Source organism: Penicillium lagena, assembly GCF_028827675.1.
Source record: "Penicillium lagena strain IBT 129212 chromosome Unknown utg000002l_segment0_segment0, whole genome shotgun sequence".
Lineage (NCBI taxonomy): Eukaryota > Fungi > Ascomycota > Eurotiomycetes > Eurotiales > Aspergillaceae > Penicillium > Penicillium lagena.
Genome location: NW_026623223.1, coordinates 4,496,904 through 4,519,174, shown reverse-complemented (window position 1 = coordinate 4,519,174; position 22,271 = coordinate 4,496,904). Strand labels below are relative to the sequence as shown.

The 22,271-nt window shown below is 52.8% G+C and overlaps 8 protein-coding genes across 8 annotated transcripts; 2 read left to right on the top strand and 6 right to left on the bottom strand.

Annotated features, from left to right (window-relative positions):
- Positions 1 to 682: 682 nt before the first annotated feature.
- On the bottom strand, positions 683 to 3,556 carry N7510_004648 (dynamin-related GTPase MGM1; the record flags this gene model as incomplete). Its single annotated transcript, XM_056976574.1, has 3 exons — positions 683 to 1,119; positions 1,173 to 3,197; positions 3,256 to 3,556. The coding sequence occupies 3 exons, from the start codon at positions 3,554 to 3,556 to the stop codon at positions 683 to 685; spliced, it is 2,763 nt and encodes a 920-aa protein (XP_056836530.1).
- Positions 3,557 to 3,798: 242 nt separating this feature from the next.
- On the top strand, positions 3,799 to 5,039 carry N7510_004647 (glutamine amidotransferase subunit DUG3; the record flags this gene model as incomplete). Its single annotated transcript, XM_056976573.1, has 3 exons — positions 3,799 to 3,813; positions 3,869 to 3,964; positions 4,017 to 5,039. The coding sequence occupies 3 exons, from the start codon at positions 3,799 to 3,801 to the stop codon at positions 5,037 to 5,039; spliced, it is 1,134 nt and encodes a 377-aa protein (XP_056836529.1).
- A 315-nt stretch (positions 5,040 to 5,354) lies between these two features.
- Positions 5,355 to 6,440, bottom strand: N7510_004646 (PIG-Y family protein; the record flags this gene model as incomplete). The annotated part of the gene is made up of 1 exon (XM_056976572.1): positions 5,355 to 6,440. One exon carries the CDS (start codon positions 6,438 to 6,440, stop codon positions 5,355 to 5,357), a length of 1,086 nt encoding a protein of 361 aa, XP_056836528.1.
- Positions 6,441 to 6,774: 334 nt separating this feature from the next.
- Positions 6,775 to 8,202, top strand: N7510_004645 (uncharacterized protein; the record flags this gene model as incomplete). The annotated part of the gene is made up of 3 exons (XM_056976571.1): positions 6,775 to 6,816; positions 6,892 to 7,040; positions 7,095 to 8,202. The coding sequence occupies 3 exons, from the start codon at positions 6,775 to 6,777 to the stop codon at positions 8,200 to 8,202; spliced, it is 1,299 nt and encodes a 432-aa protein (XP_056836527.1).
- Positions 8,203 to 9,003: 801 nt separating this feature from the next.
- Positions 9,004 to 10,069, bottom strand: N7510_004644 (chitin synthase export chaperone; the record flags this gene model as incomplete). Its single annotated transcript, XM_056976570.1, has 2 exons — positions 9,004 to 9,761; positions 9,832 to 10,069. 2 exons carry the CDS (start codon positions 10,067 to 10,069, stop codon positions 9,004 to 9,006), a joined length of 996 nt encoding a protein of 331 aa, XP_056836526.1.
- Positions 10,070 to 13,048: 2,979 nt separating this feature from the next.
- Positions 13,049 to 13,347, bottom strand: N7510_004643 (uncharacterized protein; the record flags this gene model as incomplete). The annotated part of the gene is made up of 2 exons (XM_056976569.1): positions 13,049 to 13,237; positions 13,297 to 13,347. 2 exons carry the CDS (start codon positions 13,345 to 13,347, stop codon positions 13,049 to 13,051), a joined length of 240 nt encoding a protein of 79 aa, XP_056836525.1.
- Positions 13,348 to 17,175: 3,828 nt separating this feature from the next.
- Positions 17,176 to 18,084, bottom strand: N7510_004642 (GNAT family N-acetyltransferase; the record flags this gene model as incomplete). Its single annotated transcript, XM_056976568.1, has 3 exons — positions 17,176 to 17,214; positions 17,333 to 17,851; positions 17,971 to 18,084. 3 exons carry the CDS (start codon positions 18,082 to 18,084, stop codon positions 17,176 to 17,178), a joined length of 672 nt encoding a protein of 223 aa, XP_056836524.1.
- An 871-nt stretch (positions 18,085 to 18,955) lies between these two features.
- Positions 18,956 to 21,469, bottom strand: N7510_004641 (arrestin family protein; the record flags this gene model as incomplete). Its single annotated transcript, XM_056976567.1, has 1 exon — positions 18,956 to 21,469. One exon carries the CDS (start codon positions 21,467 to 21,469, stop codon positions 18,956 to 18,958), a length of 2,514 nt encoding a protein of 837 aa, XP_056836523.1.
- Between the last annotated feature and the right edge of the window lie 802 nt (positions 21,470 to 22,271).

The following is a 22,271-nucleotide window of genomic DNA, read 5'->3' as shown; positions in this document are numbered from 1 at the left end:
TCCATTGTCATAGCTAGGGAGGTGGGCTGTTCGTCCGCCATTTTCGTCCGAACGGGCCGGTCGAATTTTCGTCCGTCCGTGGCGCCTAGATTTTCAGATACTGGGGTCAATTTATGGTCGTTTAGCGCGCCGGAGCGTAAATTCAAGCGTATTAAATCGGCACGCTGAACTTCGCGTATAGACGCAATTTCTTTGTTTTGAATAGCTTTTACGGCTAATAGGATGCGGGCCTCTTATACGATGGAATTTTGGGTCGACCGGATGCGACTGGTGGCATGGTGGTCGATGGAAGATAGAAGAGAAGCGTCGGGGCGCGAAAAAGCAAGCAGGTACATCAAGGGAATTACGTTACTATATTGATTGATCCTCTGCGAGAAGCCGGTTGAAGGTGGAGGCGAGTTGGTCAATTTAGGGAAGTGAGAACACTAGGCCATCAAGGCAGAAGCACGACAACCAGATGTGTGCAGTAAATGAACCTCTGCTCAAGTTTATGTACAGTGTTTCAGTATATCTAGTCAAGAGACACGACAAAGATCCGACCAAGAGCGGAGAAGAAGAGAAGAACAAAATGAGGCACATAAGTACAGAACGGGATAATGAGGGCGAGAGTGGTATCAGAATCGGGGTAGTGAATAAGCAAGGAAGAAAGGCGCAACAACCAACAAATCAAAGTCATAACATTCTAGAACAAGTTCCAGCGACTCCGCGTCTCCTTGGTTGTTTTAGGACGCTCAGATGTCCGGTGCATAGCCCGGCCATCCAGCTGCCGAATCCCTTCGATCTTCTGCAGGGCCAGCTCTAGCAACTCCTTCTTGCGGATGATGTCCAGGTGGCGGCGGATGCGGGGATCTTCACGGGCAAAGCGCTCGATTTCCGCATCGGAGAGATGGCGGCCGAGTCGCATGTCCAGCTCGCGGGGAAAGTTGTAGTAGAACTCAGAGAGGAGCTCGACGTTCAGGAAAAGGACCGCCGTCGCAGTGAGTTTGTCGGCTACTACGTCGAGGAAGACCTCGGGACAGTAGTACTTGTTCTTTTGCGTGGCACACTGTTTGGATCGGACAGCAAGAAGCCTCATCTTAATGATGTCGGCTCGATCACGGAGGAAGACGCCCTCTCGGCCTATATGAACGGTTAGTTTTCTGGACATCCTTCTGGCAGGCAAGAAAGCTCACCTCTCTCCAACAAGGCGGAGCTGAAACCACCAGCACCACCAGCACCGTTACCTTCCAGTACCACGTCGCCTTTCCGGACCTTGTCAATGAACGACATCACATCTTTGAGTTTCCGTTTCCCGACAGAGTCTTCGACATGCTTGATGCCCGATTCGCAGGCTCGGAGTTCCTCCTTCAAAACCTTGGTCACGTTCTCCCTGCTTTTGGTCCATTCGGGATCTTCAACCTCGATCTCGAATTTGAAAGGCTTGATACAGTTCTCGACCTGGTCACTAGTGCTGAAAAATCGTTCGTTCAGAATCCCGGTGCAGGCGTCGGTTATTTGTTTGTGGGCGGCGGGGTGGGAAGCAAAAGTGGAAGTAGATAGAAGCTGATCCACATGGTTCTGGAGAGCATTGGCGACCACCGTTGTGGCCAACCTGCCGATACCCAGCTTCGTCAAAGAAGAAGTAGAAGCGTCAAGTTTCCGATGCCAAAAAAGATTTTCGGGGTCGGCTTTCGGGAGATCCTTAAGGGGATCCAGTTCCAGCATGGGCACAGTCAAGTCCTCTACCGGCTTATTCCAATACCGCTGAGCCAGGATATCCATGACTCGCTGGTCCAGCTCAGCCTTGAGCATCTCTCTAACCTGTGGCCGACCAAACCCTTCCGCAAATGCCTTGAAGGAGTGTTTGAAGCTATCCAGACTCTCTGCCAGATAGGATTCCGCGCTCAAGGGGCGGTCGTTATATTGCACCTTGAACTCGTAAGTGGCTTCTTCAAGCTCTTGGCTGATGGCGTCTCTAGTTCCTGTCAGGCTAGACGCCATAGTCTGCTCCAGGACATTCATCAACTTCTTGCGTAATGTTGAAACGCCGACCGAAACGTCAGAGTGTGCACCGAACTCGGCTGGATGTGCTGAAAAAAAGGCCTTCTCGTTCTTGAGAATGGCATTGGTGATGTTTCCAGAGCCTCGGGAGAAGAGTGCGGTGGTCTGAGGAATCTTGCTCACGACACCCACATAACCCAGTCGCAGAGGATACTTCTTGTCAGAGAGAACATCGTGTCCGCGCTCGGGGTCGACCAGATCCATTTTGGTAATGACTCCAATAGTCCGCTCTCCCCGGGGATCTACGCGGCGACTAGCTCTCAGTGCAGTCGAGTTTGCCAGATCGACATCAGCTGCAGAGATGGCGAGAACAACGTTTGGCGCCTGGATGTATTTGTCGCAAAGATCCGAGATCTTCTGCTTCAATTCCGGGGGCTGATCATGACCAGCAACCTGAATGTATCCCGGAAGATCAATCATGGAGAGATCCGGAACGTTTGGAGAATAAATAGTCAACTGAATTGGATCGTCCGAGACACAGTCCTTCTCAGGAACGGCAAGATTCAGATCCGTCAATGTGCGCTGGACTTGAGAAAAGTCCGTGATCTTTCCGAGGCCAAGCGCTGGGAATTCACCATACTCAGCTTGGGCGTTAGGGGTGTTGACCAGCGTCAATTCAATGGGCCGCCGGGTGACCATGTTCGAACCCTTAGGCAGGAATTCGTGACCAACAATAGCCTCCAGAACGGAACTCTTCCCCGACGACTGCGATCCGATTACCACAATCGATGGAAGGGTCAGTGTACTAGACTGGCCCACAGTCTGGAGGATATTCCGGATCTCGATCATCTTGCGCGTGAGAAGCATCATCTGGTCGTCTTCCGCGACTTCTCTCTCCCCGCGTGCATCATCCTCGTCAGATTGATCGTATCCAAACGCGGCGCCTGTTGCAGCGGCAGCTGCTCCTACAGGTGCCCGGCTCTCCTTTGGGTCCTTCCCTCCTCCGCCAGACGAATCGCCGCCTTCAGAGTGAGACTGGCCATCGAGACGGAGGATCTTCTGCAACCAATCCGGAACATCTATGTCGTCTTTTGTTTTATTGAACCCTCGCTGTGTCTGCTCGGCCACGTCCTGGAGTCCCTGGAATAGAGTCGAAGCCGTGTCGCCCGCAGTTTCTCCAGCTCGTTTCAAAACATCCATCGCATAGGTTCCCGCTTCTGCAAGACAGTGATTTTTAGCATATGTTCCCCAAATCTCGATCTCAGGAGCACGTACGGTTTGCTTGATATTGGATATAGGCCAGGCCCGCAATAGTGGCGCCCCCAAACATGGCGGGTACCCTGGCGAGCTTCAGTGCCAGCTTTGGAAGCATTCGTGCGAACGAAATCGTCCGGACGGCCGGGACATTGTTGTGAATTGCATTCGCACCTGTAGGCCAGGCGCGTCCCCTGAGGGCGGCACCGCCATCTGCGCGTAGGAGACCCCCGGTTCTTGAGCCGGCATTGTGAAGATGGCGCGCCAGCAGACCGTTCCGCACGAGCGGCGCAAGTCGGTGGGAGAGTATCCTCCCGCTCATGGTTGTTGCAGTCTCATTCAAAGGTTGATGGCGAGAGATGAAAGAGCACTTTAAACAAATGGTTGGTCGCTGACATCAGGCATCCCCGTGACCTGCGTGACTTGGCCGCGTCGCCTGCCGTAAAAGCTGGGTGTCACGTGGACCCGGTGACGTGCTGCCCTTTGGGGATTCATCACGGTTTCTCTCTCCAGGTTGGCAGGGTTGAAAGATTAAAAGTGACTGTTGGTGTTGGCAGCTCAACCATGTGTCGATTTCTGGTAAGATACGCAAGTTCCATCTTCTCCGCGTGGTGCTCTAACATATCCACGACAGATATATAAAGGCCGCCATGAGATCCGTCTCAGCAAGCTGGTGACGGAGCCGAGTCATTCCATTCTGACTCAATCCTACGACTCTCGGTTACGACTGGTAAGCTGCTGGATCACACGAACCAGGGCCAAACTAACATGCAACCTATCAGGATAACCGCCGCCCAGTCAATGGTGACGGCTTTGGGGTTGGTTTCTACACTGACCCGAAACTCGGACCAGAACCATGCATCTTCACATCCACTCTACCCGCGTGGAATTGTGAGAACCTAGAACGGCTTGCCGCAAAGACGTGCTCGAATCTCATATTCGCGCACGTTCGGGCAACAACCGAAGGGACTCTCGCCGACAACAACTGCCATCCGTTCCAGCACCAGACCCTGATGTGGATGCACAATGGGAACATTGGGGGCTGGAAATACATCAAGCGCACATTGGCCGACTCGCTCGCTGACAAGTGGTATCTCGGAGTCAAGGGCGGCACAGATAGCGAATGGGCATTCGCACTGTTTCTCGACATACTGGAGAAAGAAGGGGTGGACCCGAGCTCGGATCCAGGCCCTGAGGGATTCGGACAGGCGCTTATTCGCCGAGTGATGATGAAAACCATTGCCAAGATTAACGAGCTTGTTCGGGAGATTCCCGAGAAGTACAACGTGACGGGGGTCGAGACTCGGAGTTTGTTAAACTTTGCGGTCACTGATGGTCATACCGTCGTTTGCACTCGGTATATCAGCAGCAAGACAGATGAGCCGGCCAGCCTGTATTTCTCTTCGGGGACCAAGTGGAAAGAGGGCACGCCAAAAGGCCAATTCAAGATGGAGCGACATGACAAGGGCGCCGATATTGTTCTGGTGGCCAGCGAACCTATCACCTTTGAACGGCACAACTGGGTCTCAGTGCCCACCAACTCGGTGGTCACCATCCACAAGCAGACAGTGCTGCTGCACCCTATTCTGGATGAATTCTACGGGGAGGACTTGAACCACGACCGCTCTTCGTGCTATGCAGTGTCGAAAGGCCTTGTCAGCACTGCTCCTGGCACGACTGTCCCGCCTCAGAGCACAGACGAGCCCATAGCAGGCCGAACTGGCCTTGACGTGAGCAACGGTGATGACGTCGGTCTGGAAGGCCCTCGACCTGGTCATGCCGCCGAATGTGCCGTGTCACATTGACACGATTCCATGAATTGAATCACAGAGAAATATGGAGTTTGCGGGATAGATCGGGTTGTTTGGGTGTTGGTCTAGCATTGCAGCCTGTTATTAGAGTGTATGCCCATGATGCTACTCTACCATGCCTGCCTAGGGCGCAGGATCGCTCTTAGAAAAGAAACAATTTCGGGATTTAGAATGTTCTCATTAAAATAATATGGAAAGAGAGGCGCTATCTTCAAATATCCTCGCCAGATATATTCGCATGCTTGAAATACTTCATGCCTATCCAAGCCACGACGACCCAGACCCAGGCCATCACAGCCGTCAGAATAATCAGAGCCGGATAGTAGCCGACAATGGGCAGGGTCGGATCATCTTCCAACTCCGGTGGTGCGTAGGGGTTTCGCCGACATCCCATGCCCAGCTCCAAACCTCAAAGCAGCTGCCAATGCCCACAACAAAGACCAGCCAGGTCACCATGAGGATGATCCAGCCCCACCACTCGGTTTCGGAGTAATCCCTGGCAATGTCGGAGCTGCTCTTCATCTCGACGGAATGGGTTGCAAGAGGCGATGATTTGGTACGGTGGACTGGGCGGTAGGCCGTGTCCGGTCGAAGAGGGTAGTAGGACTCGGAGCCAGACGAGGCAGTTGGGATGTGTAAAGATGCAGCCCCTGTTCTGATACTGCTATTTCCAACCGGAACTGTGGAGGAATTGTTCGCGGTGCTGATACGGGGGAACGTAACGAGGTCTTCCTCATCGGTGCCCGTCTCATCGCCCATGTCATGACGCTTGGAGAGACTCTGACGGGAGAGACTCTGACGGCGCCGAGCGATAGATGGCCGTAGAGCCTTTTGTTGCGCGTTCACGCGGAACCAACTCGGCTGGGACTCGTCGCCCTCATCATCAAAGCTCCCCCGAGGCGTGGGCTCTGCGTCTGGCGAAGCCTTGGCTCTCGCAGACTGTTGTGAGTCGGTGTGAGGTCGAAAGCTGTCCTCTTTCAAGGCGTCATTGGCTTTGGTGGAAACAGCCCTCTTTTCTCGCATTTCCAGCCTCGTTCCTAGCAATGCAGTCTTCCGTAATGAGCCTCTTCGCCGTCGTGTCCGTCGTTGTTGTTGCTGTTGCACGGCTGACATCGCCTTTCCACCAGCACGCCCCGTCAAGCCTTCGCCTGTAGTTTGCAGCAGGCTGGACTTTAGGTCCTCGCCATCCGCGTCTTGTTCCATGTCGGGATGTTGTGAATGCGGCGTAGGTTTGGTCGCCTGGCTCATGCGAAGGAAGGAGAGTTTCGAGAGTAAGGATCCAGAAAGAGTCCGCTTGTGGCTGCTGCCTGCGCTGCCTGCGCTGCCAGATCGTGAACGAGTGGATAGTCCGTCGACCGAAGCGAGTGCCGCATTCCTGCTGTCGGCATCGTCCATTGGCGCAAGGATAGTCCGGAAGCTGGGACGTCAGCTCACCGGCATTCTATCAGCCAGCATTGGGCAATCCTGGCAATGACTAGATTGATTGTGTCGTGGTTATCCAGTGTTCAACGCGCCATCGAAAGATCGCCCGGAGAAAAGGGAAATTAATGCCTGAGCAGCCAGGCAATATTTGCTCACGTGCCGTGACGTAAGATAAACCGAACCCGGGGTCGAATCAGACTGCGAGTTGTTCGTTCTTCTCTCTCCGTGAGAAATCATCTTGCATCACCCTGGCCTTTGTGCTCGAGTGTTTCGCCTGCTCCTTGATAATGGTGCATGACCGGTTACAATGAGAAAGACACTGCTTCTCGTCTTTATCCACGGCTTCAAGGTATTCTATATCCATGGCTGCCTGTTCCCCGCAGATCTCCCAGCAGCTTAGGCTGATCTAATTATCTTATATTAGGGTGGTGATGATACCTTTGGGAATTTCCCTGCGCAGCTGCGCACTCTTGTGAGCAAGGCATTGCCTGCTGTCCAGGTGGTCACGGCAGTGTACCCAAAGTATGAGACCAAAGGCGACCTGAAAGAGACCGTGGGGAGGTTTCGTGACTGGTGAGTTTCGCACCTTCACATGGTGACGTTAGTTCTAATGCATTGTGGACTCAGGCTACAAAACACCGTGATTGACTTAGAGGTTGCAAACCACACTGCATCGCCCACCGTCGACCCATCTGTCCATGTTTTTCTAGTTGGGCATTCCATGGGAGGGATTGTGGGCGCCGAGGCGCTGCTGCTGCTGGCTGCAGAACAACCTATTTCTCACAACGCTGCGCCAGGTACATCGGCAGCTCAACCGGATGGTGGCCCACCTGTCGTGGAACCGGGCACCTTCATGTTTCCGCATGTCCAAGGAGTACTTGCCTTCGATACGCCCTTCTTGGGAATCGCCCCAGGGGTGATGGCATATGGAGCTGAAGAACACTACCGTAATGCTACCACAGCCTACAACACCTTTTCCGAGGTTGCAGGAATTTTCGGTATTGGGAAAAATGACAAGGCTGCACAGCCTCCAAAGGAACCGCCCAAGGCCTTGCCCGCATCGTCCGATGCTGCAGCGACACCGCAATGGCAGCGATGGGGCCGATATGCCATGTTCGCCGGTGCCGCCGGTGCTGTTGCGGCCGGCGGTGCCGCCATGTATTCCCAGCGCCAACGCCTGACTGAAGGACTGACCTGGGTATCCTCGCATCTCGAGTTTGTTGGTTGCCTGGCGCGGGCATCGGATCTTCGACAGCGTCTGGTGGGATTATCGAAAGTGCAGGAAGAGCGTGGAATCGGCTGCGTCAATTTTTACACCTGTCTGGGAAAAGGCGCGACTTCTCTTGTGGAAACCATAGGCACGAGCCAAACCTCGTTCAGCCAGAATATCATTCGGTCGAAGAATCGGACCTTCTGCTCACTTCCGTCCCATATGGAGGGCGACGAAGGGGCAGAGGGCGTGGAGCAGCTCGGTCTCCGGTGGACGAAAGCTGTCAATGACCAAGCCTCCGACGAGGTTAAAGCGCACATCACGATGTTTCTACCTAAAGAAAACCCTGCATTACCTGCACTTGTCGGAGAAGCCTGCAAAACTCTGGTGAAATCGATCGACAAGGGCTGGTACCGTACGGCGTCAGGCCCTGTTGAAACGGAGAGTGATGCGCGACGCGCACACGCACCGCCAAGGCCAGAAGACGACTTTATGGACGGCGATGACGTGGTGGTTGTGGAGTGAGTTTGCGGTTCCACCTGCAAATGCCAACAAATATGGACCGAAAGAGATGTTCATCGATTGAGTCTTTCACCCTGGTGGACCATCGACTCCTTGAACTTTTTAAACTTCCGCCCGTGTTTCCGCATCGGCCGATCTCCATCTGACTCAAAAAGGACAGTGTATGCTTGTTTTCTGGCCATCTTCCCCACACACAAAACAAGATCAACTGGCCACCCTCGTCTCGGGCATACCAAGTGCGGGTCAACAGTGTCCGGCTGCTATATCCCCACCTTTTTCCTTCCGGCATTCAGCACATTTCGGGCACCTCGGCCGCTCTGGGAGTGTTTCAGATGCGTCTTACGCTAGACTTACTTTCACCTCGCCGCAACCTTCCGTTCTGGGCCATATGCTTAGAGAATCCAGACGTGGCAGGATTCGTATCCGTCTTTGCAATTTACCAGAATATGGGGTCAAGACCGCGATCATCCTCCAAAAACCACCCCCACATCCTTTCAGGCACTAGTTTCCAACCGAACCATGGTAGTGGTGCAAGCCTAAGCTAGAAACCAACAATTACAAGACAAAATGCAATAAACTTTATATTCCAGTGGTAATACCTAAGTGCTTTAAGAACTCCGTGAGCTCAACTAATCGAGAAACATCCATGCCAAATATCGCTGGGGAAAAGAAAAAGAAGACGTCAAGATCATGAAACACAACCGCCTGGACCAGAACCAATGCTTCTTTTCATACCACGCCCTGAAAACCAACGAATTAAGTTCAATGAAAGAAAGCATATACAGATCACGCCGGTCAAAACGACTAGTAATTATGGTGGCCGTAGGTGGAAGCGCGGTGGTGGTACATGCTGGGAGCATAGTCGGAGTTGGCGTCCTGGTAAACGGTTGTTCGACGGTCTTCCTCCGGGAGCGGCTCTTTGACCTCCCAAGTATTTGGCTTGACCCCAACGGAGAATTCTAGATCTTCCTTGGTGATTGAATCCCAGAACTTGTAGACCATCATCACTGCTAGCAGGTTGCAGACTGTGGCGAAGAAAAGACCGTCCAGATAATGCTGGACGTTACTGCAGATGGTGTCGCTGAAAGCGTACAGCAGTACCTGACCAATGGCGAACATCAACACCCCGAAAGAGATATGGCCCAGCGGCCAGCGGTCTTCCAGCGTGTTCAACACCAAGAGTAGTTGCATGACCAGATAGATGGCGACGCAGATTGCATTCAGGAGATAGAGCACCACGAACAAACCGATGGTGTTGTTGGGTCCGAGACCACCCCAGGACTTGAACGTCAACAGCGAGATCACAAATGTCATTATGAACATGATCCCAGAGGTAATTCGGATCAGCCATACTGAGAGTGCAGTTCCGTCCTCGTAGAGCTGGAACCCCACGAATCCGTTGACGAGCAAGCATGTGCACAAGGCGGATGTCAAGCCATTCTGAACGGCGACAAAATACGGGAATGGATCACTTCCAGGAGGAACCACGCCCGCGTCGATGATGAGGGAGAAGATTGTAAGAGCCAGGTACAGATAGAAGAAGGTGATAATCTCCTTGCGGCCTGTTTACGGTTAAAAAGTCAGGGTTATCCAACGATTACCCAACGTGTCATGAAAAGAGGGCAGACGAACCGACAGCGGTGAACTTTGACCTGATGTGTAGAATCATGATCACCGTCATGCCAAGCGCAATGATGTGAATGAATGAGGCGGCGCCTTCGAAGATGATCGTATTGGCAAGCTCAATATTCCGCGCATAGCAGTTGGATATGATGCCTGTCGACCCGGATATCGTGGATGGCGGGCCGACCAGGGAGCACAGGGGCAGTGCCGCCTTCTGGCATATTGAATCGAACTGGCCGAAGCCCATGGTATCTGTATCCCGGGCTGCGGGATGTCAACTTAGGGTGGATGTCCAGTTGCGGCGGGCGGTCACGAAGGGCGTCAGGGACGGGCTGTCTCCACCACGACAGGGAGTGTGGAACCGTAGATGATAATAGTCGACTGCTGTTTTTCCCCCGAACTCTCTCCCGACGACGCAGAGAACGAATGTGTTGAGGGTAGAGAGAAACCGTTGGCTGACTGACCCTTTTCGCGCAGCGAGGGGGCTAGTCAAATCACGGGGCCCGAGTCCTGCGGATCAGGGACCACTGTTTTTCCGTTGCCATTTTGGGCCTAGTGTGAGTTGATATCATGTGACCCGTTGCCCGGTTCGGGACTTGGGTTTCGTCTGAACCTCGGCCACCCGAAATCTCGCAGGATTACAGCTCTGCACGGAACAGGCGGCCGAGCTCTGGAAGCTCCACACCTCGAAGCATTTCATCCGCCTAGCTCCGGAGCTGACAATGGGGAAAGGTCGCACCATGGTGTGCTTCTTTCTGTCCGGAGTTCTCCGTGTCACCGTGATCTTTTAACGGATTCGGTCTTGCTTTTTTTTATAATCTTGTTTTTTTTTTGAAAAAAAACATAAAACAAAGTTTGCGATGATCCCTCCTCCATCTGCTAGTTTTGCTGTCTCAGAGTCACACACCGACAAGGCTCAATTCTGGAGTCAATAATAAGATACGGAGCAACAACCTGACTCCCGACTTTATGTTCTACGGAAGCAACGAAGTGGATCATTGATACGAGCTGGGTTAGCACACATCAGGGGCTGGATGATCCTTCCAGAACAAAGTAAATGACCAATGCTTTCGGGGCTTTGAGACAAAGGAAAGTAGCTCCGGTGGGGCGGTTTTTTTCTTTTTTTCTACTGGAGCCTTTCGATCCTGCGGTCTACCAGGCTCTGTTTTCATTCGCGCAGGGCTTCCGGAGTCCAGACGCGGCATATCAGAGATTTTCGTGTAGCGGCTTTTCATAGATCGGAGACAGGGCCGCCGATCCTGGCTTGTTGTTGATCAGGCTATTCCTTGATTCCTTGGAGTGACCCTGATACAGGGAGAATCTTCCTCCGAGTAAGTCGATCTGCTCTTTTCGCCGTCTAATGTTTTCCTGTGCCGTGTACGTTCTATAGCTTGTTGGGCGTGTGATCAGCAAGCTGCTGGTGCATCCACCCAACCCGTTTTGTCAGCTCCTCTTTAGCTTGTGTTAAGCGATCAGGTGGGCCCAGGGACCCGCAGATGGTGAATGGAGTATGTCGTAGGGTGGTACAGATTGTCGTCTGCGCCTCCCTCTTGTTTTTTCCCTCGGTCACATCCTCGGCAATGGAGCCTCGTGAGGATTGCCCGACACGCCCATGCACCGATTGCCCAACCTTGAAGGTCCGCAGACTTCCCTCCCTGGGACGATAGCGAAAGGTGCTCTGTGGTGACTCCAAAGAAGTGCTGGGAGATATCAATTACGGAGAATATTCTCTCTGGTGGATGAAGATCCGGACTAGCGCCACGTGTGAGGTGAAGGCATCAAACGGCTGCGTGAAACCGTGTCGATCTCCCATCTGACCCAATGGATGAACCGTGCTCCCTGGCGGTTTCGGGTCAGAAAAATGTTAAACCACGGTACATAGTTTTCGGGCGTGTCAACGGCTAACCAGGTCCAGGCATCCTTCATGCAGGACCCGCTTCCTGGCCGGGATGTCGGCGAGGGAGAGAGGGGGTGTGCATAGGGCATTTATTAGTGGGGAGATGATGTGCAGTATTATTACTATAGGTCCTGTCCCCTTGGACCAGCGTCTTCCAGATATGGAATTATGCCAATAAATTTCCGGACGGTGGTGACCACCGACATGGAATTTCATCGGCATCCCCTTTCTTCTTCTTTCCCATCTCCCTTGTGGCCCGACTCGGGCACACCGGCCAGTCCTGTCTTCTAAGACTCTTAATCTTGCTCACGCCTCCATGTTTTTATTGATCTCTTCATGCCGAATTGCAATTCCGATTGTCGTACAACTCACTTCCCCCGGCGCTGCCCTCCTCCCTCGCCCAGCATTACTCTTCTGTCTCATGCCACCCCCGTCCAGATGGGATCGAGATGTGCGAATATTTCAAAAACTACTACGTCTATAGCACCTGCCAGAATCCTATTGCCCACCTCATTCGCACCTCGATGGACGGCAATAAAGACGGAAGCTGTCCAGAAGGCCCTCACGAGCGGTTTATCGTCGTTGTGGGCAATTGTCTCCTCTGCCGCCCACCGACGGGATGACACCGAGGGGATGAGAGGGTGGGCATGGGAAGAGAGAGAGAGTGTGTGCGTCTACGATACATTCCGTCTCCCCATGCGCGCCCGCCGTTCTTGGCGCGGCGACAATCTTTCATCGCCAGGAACTACTCGGTTGCAACCGACTGTGGCAATCCACTCAAAGGCCCGCTTCCCCCGTGTTGATGACGATTGGGGGAGGGGGGGTGTGCACTCAATCACTCAATGTGAAATCGACTATTGGCCGCGGCGGGAATGATCGACGTTCCTAAATTATGAAATTTTTTCTCAGTTTCATCGGAGACAGTCTCGGTTTTGGTTTTAAGTTTGTGGTGTTGGAGGCTAGTCTATACTGCAGTTCGCGGAGTTTTCTGGGTCCCATTTTCGCATGGTTCCTTGTCTTTTTTTCTTTCTTTGAAGAGGGTTCGGGCGTTTTCGTTTTCTGTTTCGGTGTATCTGTATTCGCGTCTAGCATGGATATGCGTGGGTGTGCGAGCAGGTGTGGTTTCTTTGGGTAGACCGGGGATTATTATTTGAATATTGGGTCCTTGTTACATTACCAGATTCCACCCAAAAAAGCGTTTTTCCAATTGGATTGTCTCGAATAGCTCTTGCTCTCAGCCTGGTAACTAACCGTTTCTCTCTTATGACTCAATTCGTCCTTGGCTGAGTGACTTGGCCAGAACACTAAACTATCGAATCTGACACACAATCACATGCTGAGCTGACTCGTGCCGTTGGTGACCTTTCCTTTATCATAAACGGTTAAGGGATTCGGCTTTGAGACCCGGCCTGGCCCAGGATTGCGGAGGGCGGGCCCCCAGTATGCGTCCGCCTGCTCTATGCCGTGGTGATTAGACCAGGGGTGTCCCAGCCTGGCGAGGAATGACGAAATGCAAAACTCGTAAGAGACTACTGTCAAAGAGTGTGCCCTGCACAGGACTCGCAGGAGATACGCACACTACGGAATTGGATTTCCGCCATGCCCAGCATCCAATCGCAGGCATACATGGTCGGCACTTGCAGCTGTGCATGGATCAGCTGTCAATTGAGTGAATTAAATCTCATGCACCATTCGATCATACCCTGTTCTTCAATGCTCAAGCGCCTTCCCTGTTACTCTTCGCAATATATGTGCATTTCTGGAGTTAGTATGAAATTTTGAACGGGCGTGTCCCCTCCCCCTCCCCCTTACAGGGGGGTTAACGCCCATCTTGACTGGCCCTCCAGGCTGGGTGCTAGGGCCATCTCTCATCCGCCTGTTTACAAATCTCTCACACCATTATTGTTGGCAATACTAATATTTACCTTAGATTTCACATTATACCGGCAGATACCTTTTCCAGAGTAGGGTCAGGTAAGACACGACGTGACCGGCCGCCCTGCCTCTTTTGTACTGAATGTACCGACGCGGGCCCGGCAAAGGCCTAGCTAGGGCCAACCGGTAGGAACACCGAGCATCCATGATGCAATGCCGCTGTGGAACGGGGACTTAAGCATCGTCGCATGGCGGGGATAGAGAAAAGAAAACACTAGTGGCTCGGACAGGAAGCATCAGGGGCTCAACGCAGGCTCACGGGTAGCAGATCGACCCCCGAGGAGCGACACCGGTAAAACTATCGGACGAGACCGCGTCTAGACTGTAAGAAGCTGACCAAGGGCTAGTCGGTAGACTCCCCGAACGATGGATTGATGCGGGACTCCCCCTTTGTAATTGGCCGTTATATAACTAGGGCACATTTCTGTTGTTTGGGTCACTAAATCCCGCTCGATGGCGCTAATGGGTTCCAGTCATTTATAAAAGACGATCTGGAACCGGTGCTGTATTACTAATTACTTTCACAGTGGCAACTTGTTGAACGAAACAACTTTCTAGTGGTTTATATTGATTTTCCACCGATCCCTGTACAGTAGCATTATGATATCAATTCCCAGGGTCCATGACTAAAGATGATAGCGTTTCACGTACGACTGACTTGCCGTCTTGTCTTTTATCGTTAATAGGAAAATAGTAGTGAAATAGGGGCTGTTCCGGAGCCGCTCCCAGAGAGCTGGGAATGCCAGCGACTTGAGCCACCGACCAGGGGCGCATCCTGCCGCCTGGAGCTGAGAATGTACAGCCCCGGTCTAATCACTGCCACAAAGCATTCGACTGACTCAAACATGGTACGTCGTCCATTCTTACGCCTATCTTGACTTCATCTTTCCAGGTAGACGTTAAGCCGTGACTCAAGCGCGGATTATGTTCATTTTTCGGCCAAGTGTGGTGGCGATTGTATTTTCTATTATGCTTTTTTAGACCAAAGGATCGCGGCTAGAAAAGATGGTGCCTTGGGAGTGGAGATTGAGCCCATTTGACTCATACTATGTAAGTTGAGAGGATCTACAACAATACATCAAGCAAGAAATATGGACCAGGAATAATGTTGCAAAGAGCCTACGATAGCACCCAATATCAACATCCATGTTGCCCACCAAATGCTAGTTATCGTGGAGCCTGCATGAGAGAGACGTCGGCCTGTGCGAAAATTGGGCTGTCGGATACACAGTGCCGGAGCCAGCCACAGCCGCGATCCACCTTCGCTTTCGCAAGCACCTCTGACTGCGACTAATGGGTTGAAACCCGGTGGCAAGGGGTGATTAGTACGCGAAGCCGCCCGACCGGGTTTCGCATCAAAACTATCCGCCAACCATGGACATTGATCTCCGACTGCGCATCACTGTCGATCCGGACAATCGCTTTGGCGAAAACAGACGACTAACGTGTCCCTGCCGGCAGTTTCTCTCTTTCTAGGCATATCCGCTCGTTCTCTCCACTTCGTTTATCTCCGACCCCAGTTTTTGTTTGCCCAGTCTTCCTCAGATTCACCTGCCCACGCGAACAGGGTGCCCGGTTGCTCCCGACACGGAGATGGAGCCGTGCGACCTTCAGATAACCGGAATTTATCCCTTTTTTTTTTGACAATATCTGCGTCCTCGATACTGCCTGTCTTTGGGAAATCTGGCTAAATCCCCTGATACATACTTCCGAAAACGTCATTGTCTGGGGTTCCACTTACAGACCGACACTAGTCGGACGATCCCATTCCTGAAAGGGTCTTGGACCCGGTGCAAAAAGGGGCTCGGAATCTTCCAGTCTGATTCGAGTTAAGTTTGCGAGCGCGGTACATGTATATCGGCTCTTGTTTCATTGAATTGGTTTGGAATTATGTTAGGTAGGAAATGTGTTCGTTCTGCCAGACAAAGATATACTTCACATTGTAAAAACTCAAAAACCCACCCATCATCTCGGACATGATTGGCCATGACAAGCATCAAAAGCTCAGAACCTGACTTCAGGTCTAACCTTCAACAGCTTGGGTATAATATACAATGGAGGCAGTGGACTATAACGAGGACAGGGTTTACGGAAGACGCGAGTAGGAGAAGGTATCGGGGGCAGGTCGCCTTTCTCGGCTGTAGAGCCCACTGTTGTGGTTGATGGAGTGCAGATATGTCCAGATACAGATGAGTGTTGTGGTAGTGAGGAAACTGTGATGAGGGTGCTGAGGTGGTGGAAGGACTCTTCCTCTTCTTCTTGGATTTCCTCTTGCTTGACCGAGTTGCTCACTGATTGTTTTCTATCTTGGCTCCCAAGTGACGGGGCAGAGGATCTGACCGTGCTCGCACTGGCGGACGAGCGACGACTGACAGCGGCTGCTATTAGGGCGAGCTGGTTGACAATCTCCGTCTCTGATACAGTGGGCAAAAGCGAGACGCTGTGCATATGGGTTGATGTGTATTGGGAAATAACGCCCATAGGGCTCTTCTCGTAGGTAGATTCTTGGCAGCTGGTCAAGTAGGGAGCCGTCGCTACCTCTACATCTCGGTTCAGTCGTTGAGGCCCTGCCCAGAAGGCGAGTTTATGTCGATATCGCTTCCGTAATACCATGACGACCGATATGACGGCAACCAGCACAACTAATACTATGGAGCGTCATCAGTAACCCATCCCGACGGATTCCAAAGGTGGCTTACAGCTCAAACATGCAATAAATGATATTCTCTGAGGAGGAGAATTCAATGGCATGGACAAATTCAATGTACCTTTTTCAAGATATCCAAGGGACTTCCGAAGAAAACAGAGTAACACGAGACATGACGACCACAAACCATGGATCCAAGATCTGGGGAAATGTTTCAAGCTCAAGTTTATATTGTCTCCTACTCCTTCTTGTTTGCTTTCTGTCCTGTTGACAAGATCAAGGCCTGCTCCAACCCGACGGGAAACCGAAACTCGGCGGGGAGCCGAAATGAGATTCAAATCGGGCCGAGTCTGAAACGGTGGGAAGGAAAGCTTACCTGCAGAATTGTCCATTGTTCAAACCGAGTACTGATTGCTAGGGATTCGGAGAAAGATCATTCGAATTTCTAACTCGATCTTTTCTACTCAGACTACTAGAGCGACTATACAATTTAAAATGCTGTCCCATGCTACACGAGAGTGACAGGTCTATTTGCTCATTGTGGAAACTCCCCTAAAAGTCAAACCCGGGCCTGGGATAGAGGAATTGCGTATTGCAGAGTTACTCGGTTCGTTTGTAGATAAGACAAGACTGTGGGCCAGAGCGTTGAGCTCGATTTACAATTGGACCAGGACGGAGATTACTTGAAACTTTCGATTTAACCCCTGATCTGGGGTTGAGATGTCAAGATATCTGGAAAGTGTTTCGGGTAAATATAGACAGGTAAGTTGTGACAGACTCAGTATAACTGAGGGCTTAACTCAGGAACTGGAGCACTTATGAACAGACTGAAGACGAGATTCAGGCCGGCATTGAATAATTGAATATCCAGAATTCACCCCGCGGTCTTCGGATTCCGCACCATGCAGTACAACTATGTGCAAAGTTAGCTACCAAGTACCAAACACGTCAAAAAGCCACGAACTTCCCAAAAAGGAAAGCGGCTTAAAAAAGAGGCAAGCACAAAGGGTAAAAGATCCACATAAACATACCATACAAACATCCTCTCCATCCCTACACTCCATCTCCATACTCATATGAAACCCCATGCGCTCATAAATTTGCACATTAGGCACATTCTTCGAGCTCTCAAGATAACACTTCCTACCCTCTTCATCGGCTTTTCGCGTAACAGCCTCAAACAACATCCTCCCAACCCCTTTCCCCTGTGCCTTAGGACTGACCGCCACCATATTGCAGAAATAGTAACCCATCGGATCATCCCAGATCTGCGACTGCGCTTCTGTCTGGCGCGCTTTCCAGATCCAGTACCGGTTTGTGCGCAGCCCTCCTCGGCCCAGGTAGCGGATGTTGTTGAGGAGTTGGTTGAATGATAGCGTCCACCCTTGCGCCCAGGAGTACCAGCTCTCTGGTGTGGAGGCGGCGCGCGGCGCGAGCCAGCAGGATACGCCCAGGATGGTGCCCTTCTCTTTGGCTACTTGGAACATGGCGTTGTTGATACCCCAGTGGCAGCGTGCTGCTAGGGAGTCATAGTTTCTTTGCTTGTTGAACTATTTTATTCAAAAAAAAAATTGTAACGAGGGTCGGCGTCAGGCACGAGACCGCGTTACGAGATATACATGTTAGCCTGTCTAGTCATCATCGCGGTAATAGTGGTTGTGAGAAATACCTTGGGGGCATCAAACACCCACTTGAAATACGGATCATCCGCGAACGCCTGCTGAATCACCTCGATGACACCGGGGATGTCCGCCTCGGTCAGCGAGACGACTTCGACCGCCATGTTGACAATCTAGTCACGCAATAGGGTAGGCTCAGATGCTGGCACAAAACTTGCAGCTAAGAGGTATGTAGGCGAGACGTCACGTCACTGGTGCATGCAGAGCGTCAAGAAGAAGGAAAAAAAAAAGGGAAGTATGCTCCGCTAATGCCAAAGACTTGACAAGAACACTGGACAGCACTCCAAGTCTTCGAACACTAAGGTCGGAAGCGACAGCAGCTGTCAGCTACGATGAAGCAGAGTGGCACCAGAGACGCAGTAGGCGTGAGGGAGGGGGTGATGTGTTGCAGGGATGATACGTCTAGTCCAGATAAGGTGTCGACGAGAAGCGAAAGCGGGAAGAATAAATGCGGGGAATCTCGGACCCCGGGGAAACAGATGGGGATATGAGAGAAAGAAGGACGGCAGAGGGAGAGAAGAAAGCAGAAAGAAAGCAAAGAAGAGCACTGGCAGTTACCATTACGAAGGGCTGGGAGCCGCGGAGGCCGAAATGTGGGGATTGTTTGTCTTGACCGAATGGGAAGTTGCAGGCGCCCGGGTCTTATCGTGGTGGAGTTCATGACACATCGATAACTGGCAAGGTGTACATTTGGGAGAGGAAGTACCGCGCAGGTAGTTGGAAGAGATAGATACCGTTTGAACTATCAACAACAGGTGTGATATAGACCGGGCGACAGCGCAACCCGATGATGAGTGCGCACAAGAACATCCTTCCAAATCCCAAAGTAACCATAAGATCTATGCAAACTGCTGCTAAACAATGCGCCCTATCCCATACCCACAACCACACCCACCCCCAAGTCCAAGATGAGGAGAAAAAATGTCGTAGCTTCATGATCCATAACACCCTGCACACAGAAACAAGTACTAGTTATTAAAGTGTAAAGTCCGAGAGGCGAACCCACTCCCTCGGCACGTCCATGCTGCGATGTACGCGCCCGCCGGGAGTGAGTGGTACATCGACGCGACCGAGGCCGCGCCCTTCTTGGTCATCGTCGTGCTCTGGCTCGAATGTGGTCCGCGAGAAGTAATCCTCCAGCGCAGCCTCGCGATCCCCGTCGGCGACGATAGAGGTATAATCTGGTGGCGGGGTGATGAGAGGAGGGGCGGGCTCAACATCCTCAAAAGCCGGTGGGGCGTACGAGGGTACGCGGAGGAGATGCATCGGGCGCGGGATGTTGCGTTCGTGTTGCTCCTGAGCCAAATGTGCCTGGGGTGGATGGGCTAAGCCTCCCGACCCGTTTGTGAAGCTTCGTGAGAAGCCTCGGCTCGCGGATCCCTGGTGATTCAGATTGGAGTTGACGTCCTCGCGATCCGACCCGGAAGCGTGCGTCGCGATGCTGTCTCGAGAAGACATTGCCAAGGGCGCACCGGGGCAACCGCATTCAAATTCCTGAGCCGGGGGAGTCAGATCCGGCGCAGGTCCCTCGTACGCCGGTAGGTAGATATTAGCCTGCGTTGCTTTGCAGGAGAGGATGTGGAAAGGGGAGTCAATGGAGATCTCAAAATGCCGTCTTTTGCTCGGGTCTTTTTCGTCAATCTTGGACAGACGAAGCACAATCTGACAGATAGTTAGTACAGCATCAGAAAGATAACAGGTGTCGAAACCCACCTTGATCCAATGATTGATCTGGATGTTCTCGTAAGTCGTATCAAAATGCAGGCGGTGGGCCTCGTCCCGCGCCCTCATTTCCTGACAACTCGGCAACTGCACGCTGAACTCCATCTCCGTTGGACCAACGCCCGTCTCGCTCGAGAGATTCCCCAGCAAATTTGTCCGTCCCCGATCCACAAGCTCTTCTCCTCTCGCGGCAGCTGCACGGCGATCCCACTCAATTCCACCGCCTGCGGTAACCCGCATGGTGCTCCCGGGGTATGTGCTTGTGCTGGCCGAATCGGCCCGTTTCTCAAAAAGAAGCACTTTCTTAGCTGGCTGGAACCGATGGACGCTCTTATCTGAGGTCCAATGCTGGGTGTTCTCCGTCACATAGACCTTAATGCGGTGGCACTCGACTTTCGCCAAGGGCGTCAACTTGAAAGCAATGGGGATTTGAGATCCCAGTGGGAACGACTTCCCCGAAATGACAATGTCGTAGTGCAGCTGGTCTTCCCAATTCCGCGAGATTGCAATCGGCTCCACTTGCTCCAACGAGCCCTCAGCCGGGGTGCGGATTACGGGGATCTCCATCGTGCCCAGGAGGTTGGGTCGAAAGGCGCCGGATCGCTCCACGCCAGCCTCAAGGTCATACCGCACGAAGCCTAGATCGGTCCTGATCGTCTCCGGGAGGGAGCCATCGATTGGGAACTCAAAGCTATAGAGGTAGTCTCCCACCGGGAACATTCGATAGTTGCGTTGCGGCTGGTTCTGGGTGCTTGTGGGAGGCTCGTTCTTGCTGAAGCTTCGGGAATGTCCCTGATTCAACTGCAGCGAAAGACGCTTGGTTTCTCGGCTCGTCTGGTTGACATTAGTGGACGAGCCGCTCTTGGAAAACAGCTCTCGAGTAGTAGCCGTGACGGCCTCCTTTCCAGACGTGGACGAGATTGGTCGCGCATGTTGATAGAAATGTGCGCCGTAGTCATTCTGCATTAATGCGGTATCGCCATGGTTGAAATAGACCACGCCATGGGTGAACAAGTCTTTTTTATCATGGAAATGGACCTTCTTGGGTGGGATACCATCTGGCCAGTCTGTCTGGGCGTGTCCGCGAAAGCAGATCGAGATCTTTTTGATTTTGACACATTTGGTCACTTTCAAATGTAATTGGCCGCGCAGAATCGCCGACGTTTTTGTGCTGGGATCATGGTGATCGTAACCCTGCAGATACAGCACTGGTTCTGTCAGGGCAATGCCCACGGTGATGCCACTTCCCGTGGCAACAATCTTTTCGTTGCGAAGGGGCGCGAACGGTGTGACCAACTCGGGACCGGATGTGGTCGACGAGAGGTCGGGGACTGCCCGGGGCAGGACCTCGGTGGCGGTGGAGGATCCCGAATGCATTTCTGATGGGGAGGGCGGCAGCTCTACCTCCGCATTCCGGGGAGACACAATGATCTCTGAGACAGGCCCGATGTGCGAGGAGCGCGGTGACAGGTGCAGTGGGGTCGGCGATGGGATCCCGGAGGAGCGCAGGCGAAGAAAGCGCTTCGCGTTCTCACGTGGGCCCGCCAGCTTCCTCAAAATCGACCCGCGTCGACCGACCTTGGGAAATTGTTCCTCGGTGACGTCGGTGGTGGTGGTACAGACACTCCGGCGTCGGGCCGACCGTGTCCGAAGCAGGGTCGAGAGGGATAACGACAGAGGAAGCGCGAAGTAGTCCGGTGCCGGCGGGATCGGGTCATTCGCAGAGTGCGAGAATACCTGCGCGGGGGCAATGTGAGCGGCCATCATCGCGAACAGGGCCACGCGGGCATCGCCGAGCGTGGGGGATCCACGAGGAGCTTCAGGGTCACTGGGAAGGGGAGGATATCCTTGCAGGGCAGGAGAGAAGGAATGGGATGAATGGAGGGGAGTGTATAGATCGAGAGGGCAGGCAGAAGCAAGAATGGCTGGCCGACACCTGGGTCGCTCGTGGAATACGAAGGGGGTCGCAGGGGAGGGCAGCACAAGAGGGATGTGGTGAGTGATACTCGGACTTACTTTTTGAATCCCCAGCCAGGTAAGACACGTTGTGAGACCTTCAGCGAAATGTTTGGAGCCCCTTGTGTCGCTTCACGGTAGCGGCGATCGACGAGCATACGCAAGGAGGAGCGGAGGTGCAGAAGGGCAGATAGTTAGATGGGCAGCCGGAAGGGCTGATTTCATCACCTCGGGATCGACGTGGCGGTCCTGCTGGGCGGGGGTGTGGCAGAGGATGAAGATCCCTCCGAAAATAGGGCGTTGAGGTGTCGGGGATTACTTAGGGGCGTCGATGATGCCATGAACCGCGGGAGCCACGGGTGAGTCGTGGCCAGCCGGCGATCCGCGCCCAAGGACTATCTGGAAGTTGGCCCCCGATCGCGCAGAGAGACGATCGGACGGGGGGAATATGGGCGGCTATGCTCGTTCACGATTCACTCGTCCTCGGTGTCTAGTAGTCTGTAGAAGAGCAACCTACGACCTCCCGCGGAAGCCAGTGCCGACCCAGGCACCAGTCCCGGTTCGGCCGACAGTTGGCCATGACCTCATCAGGGACATCGGCCCTCGCTCTAGA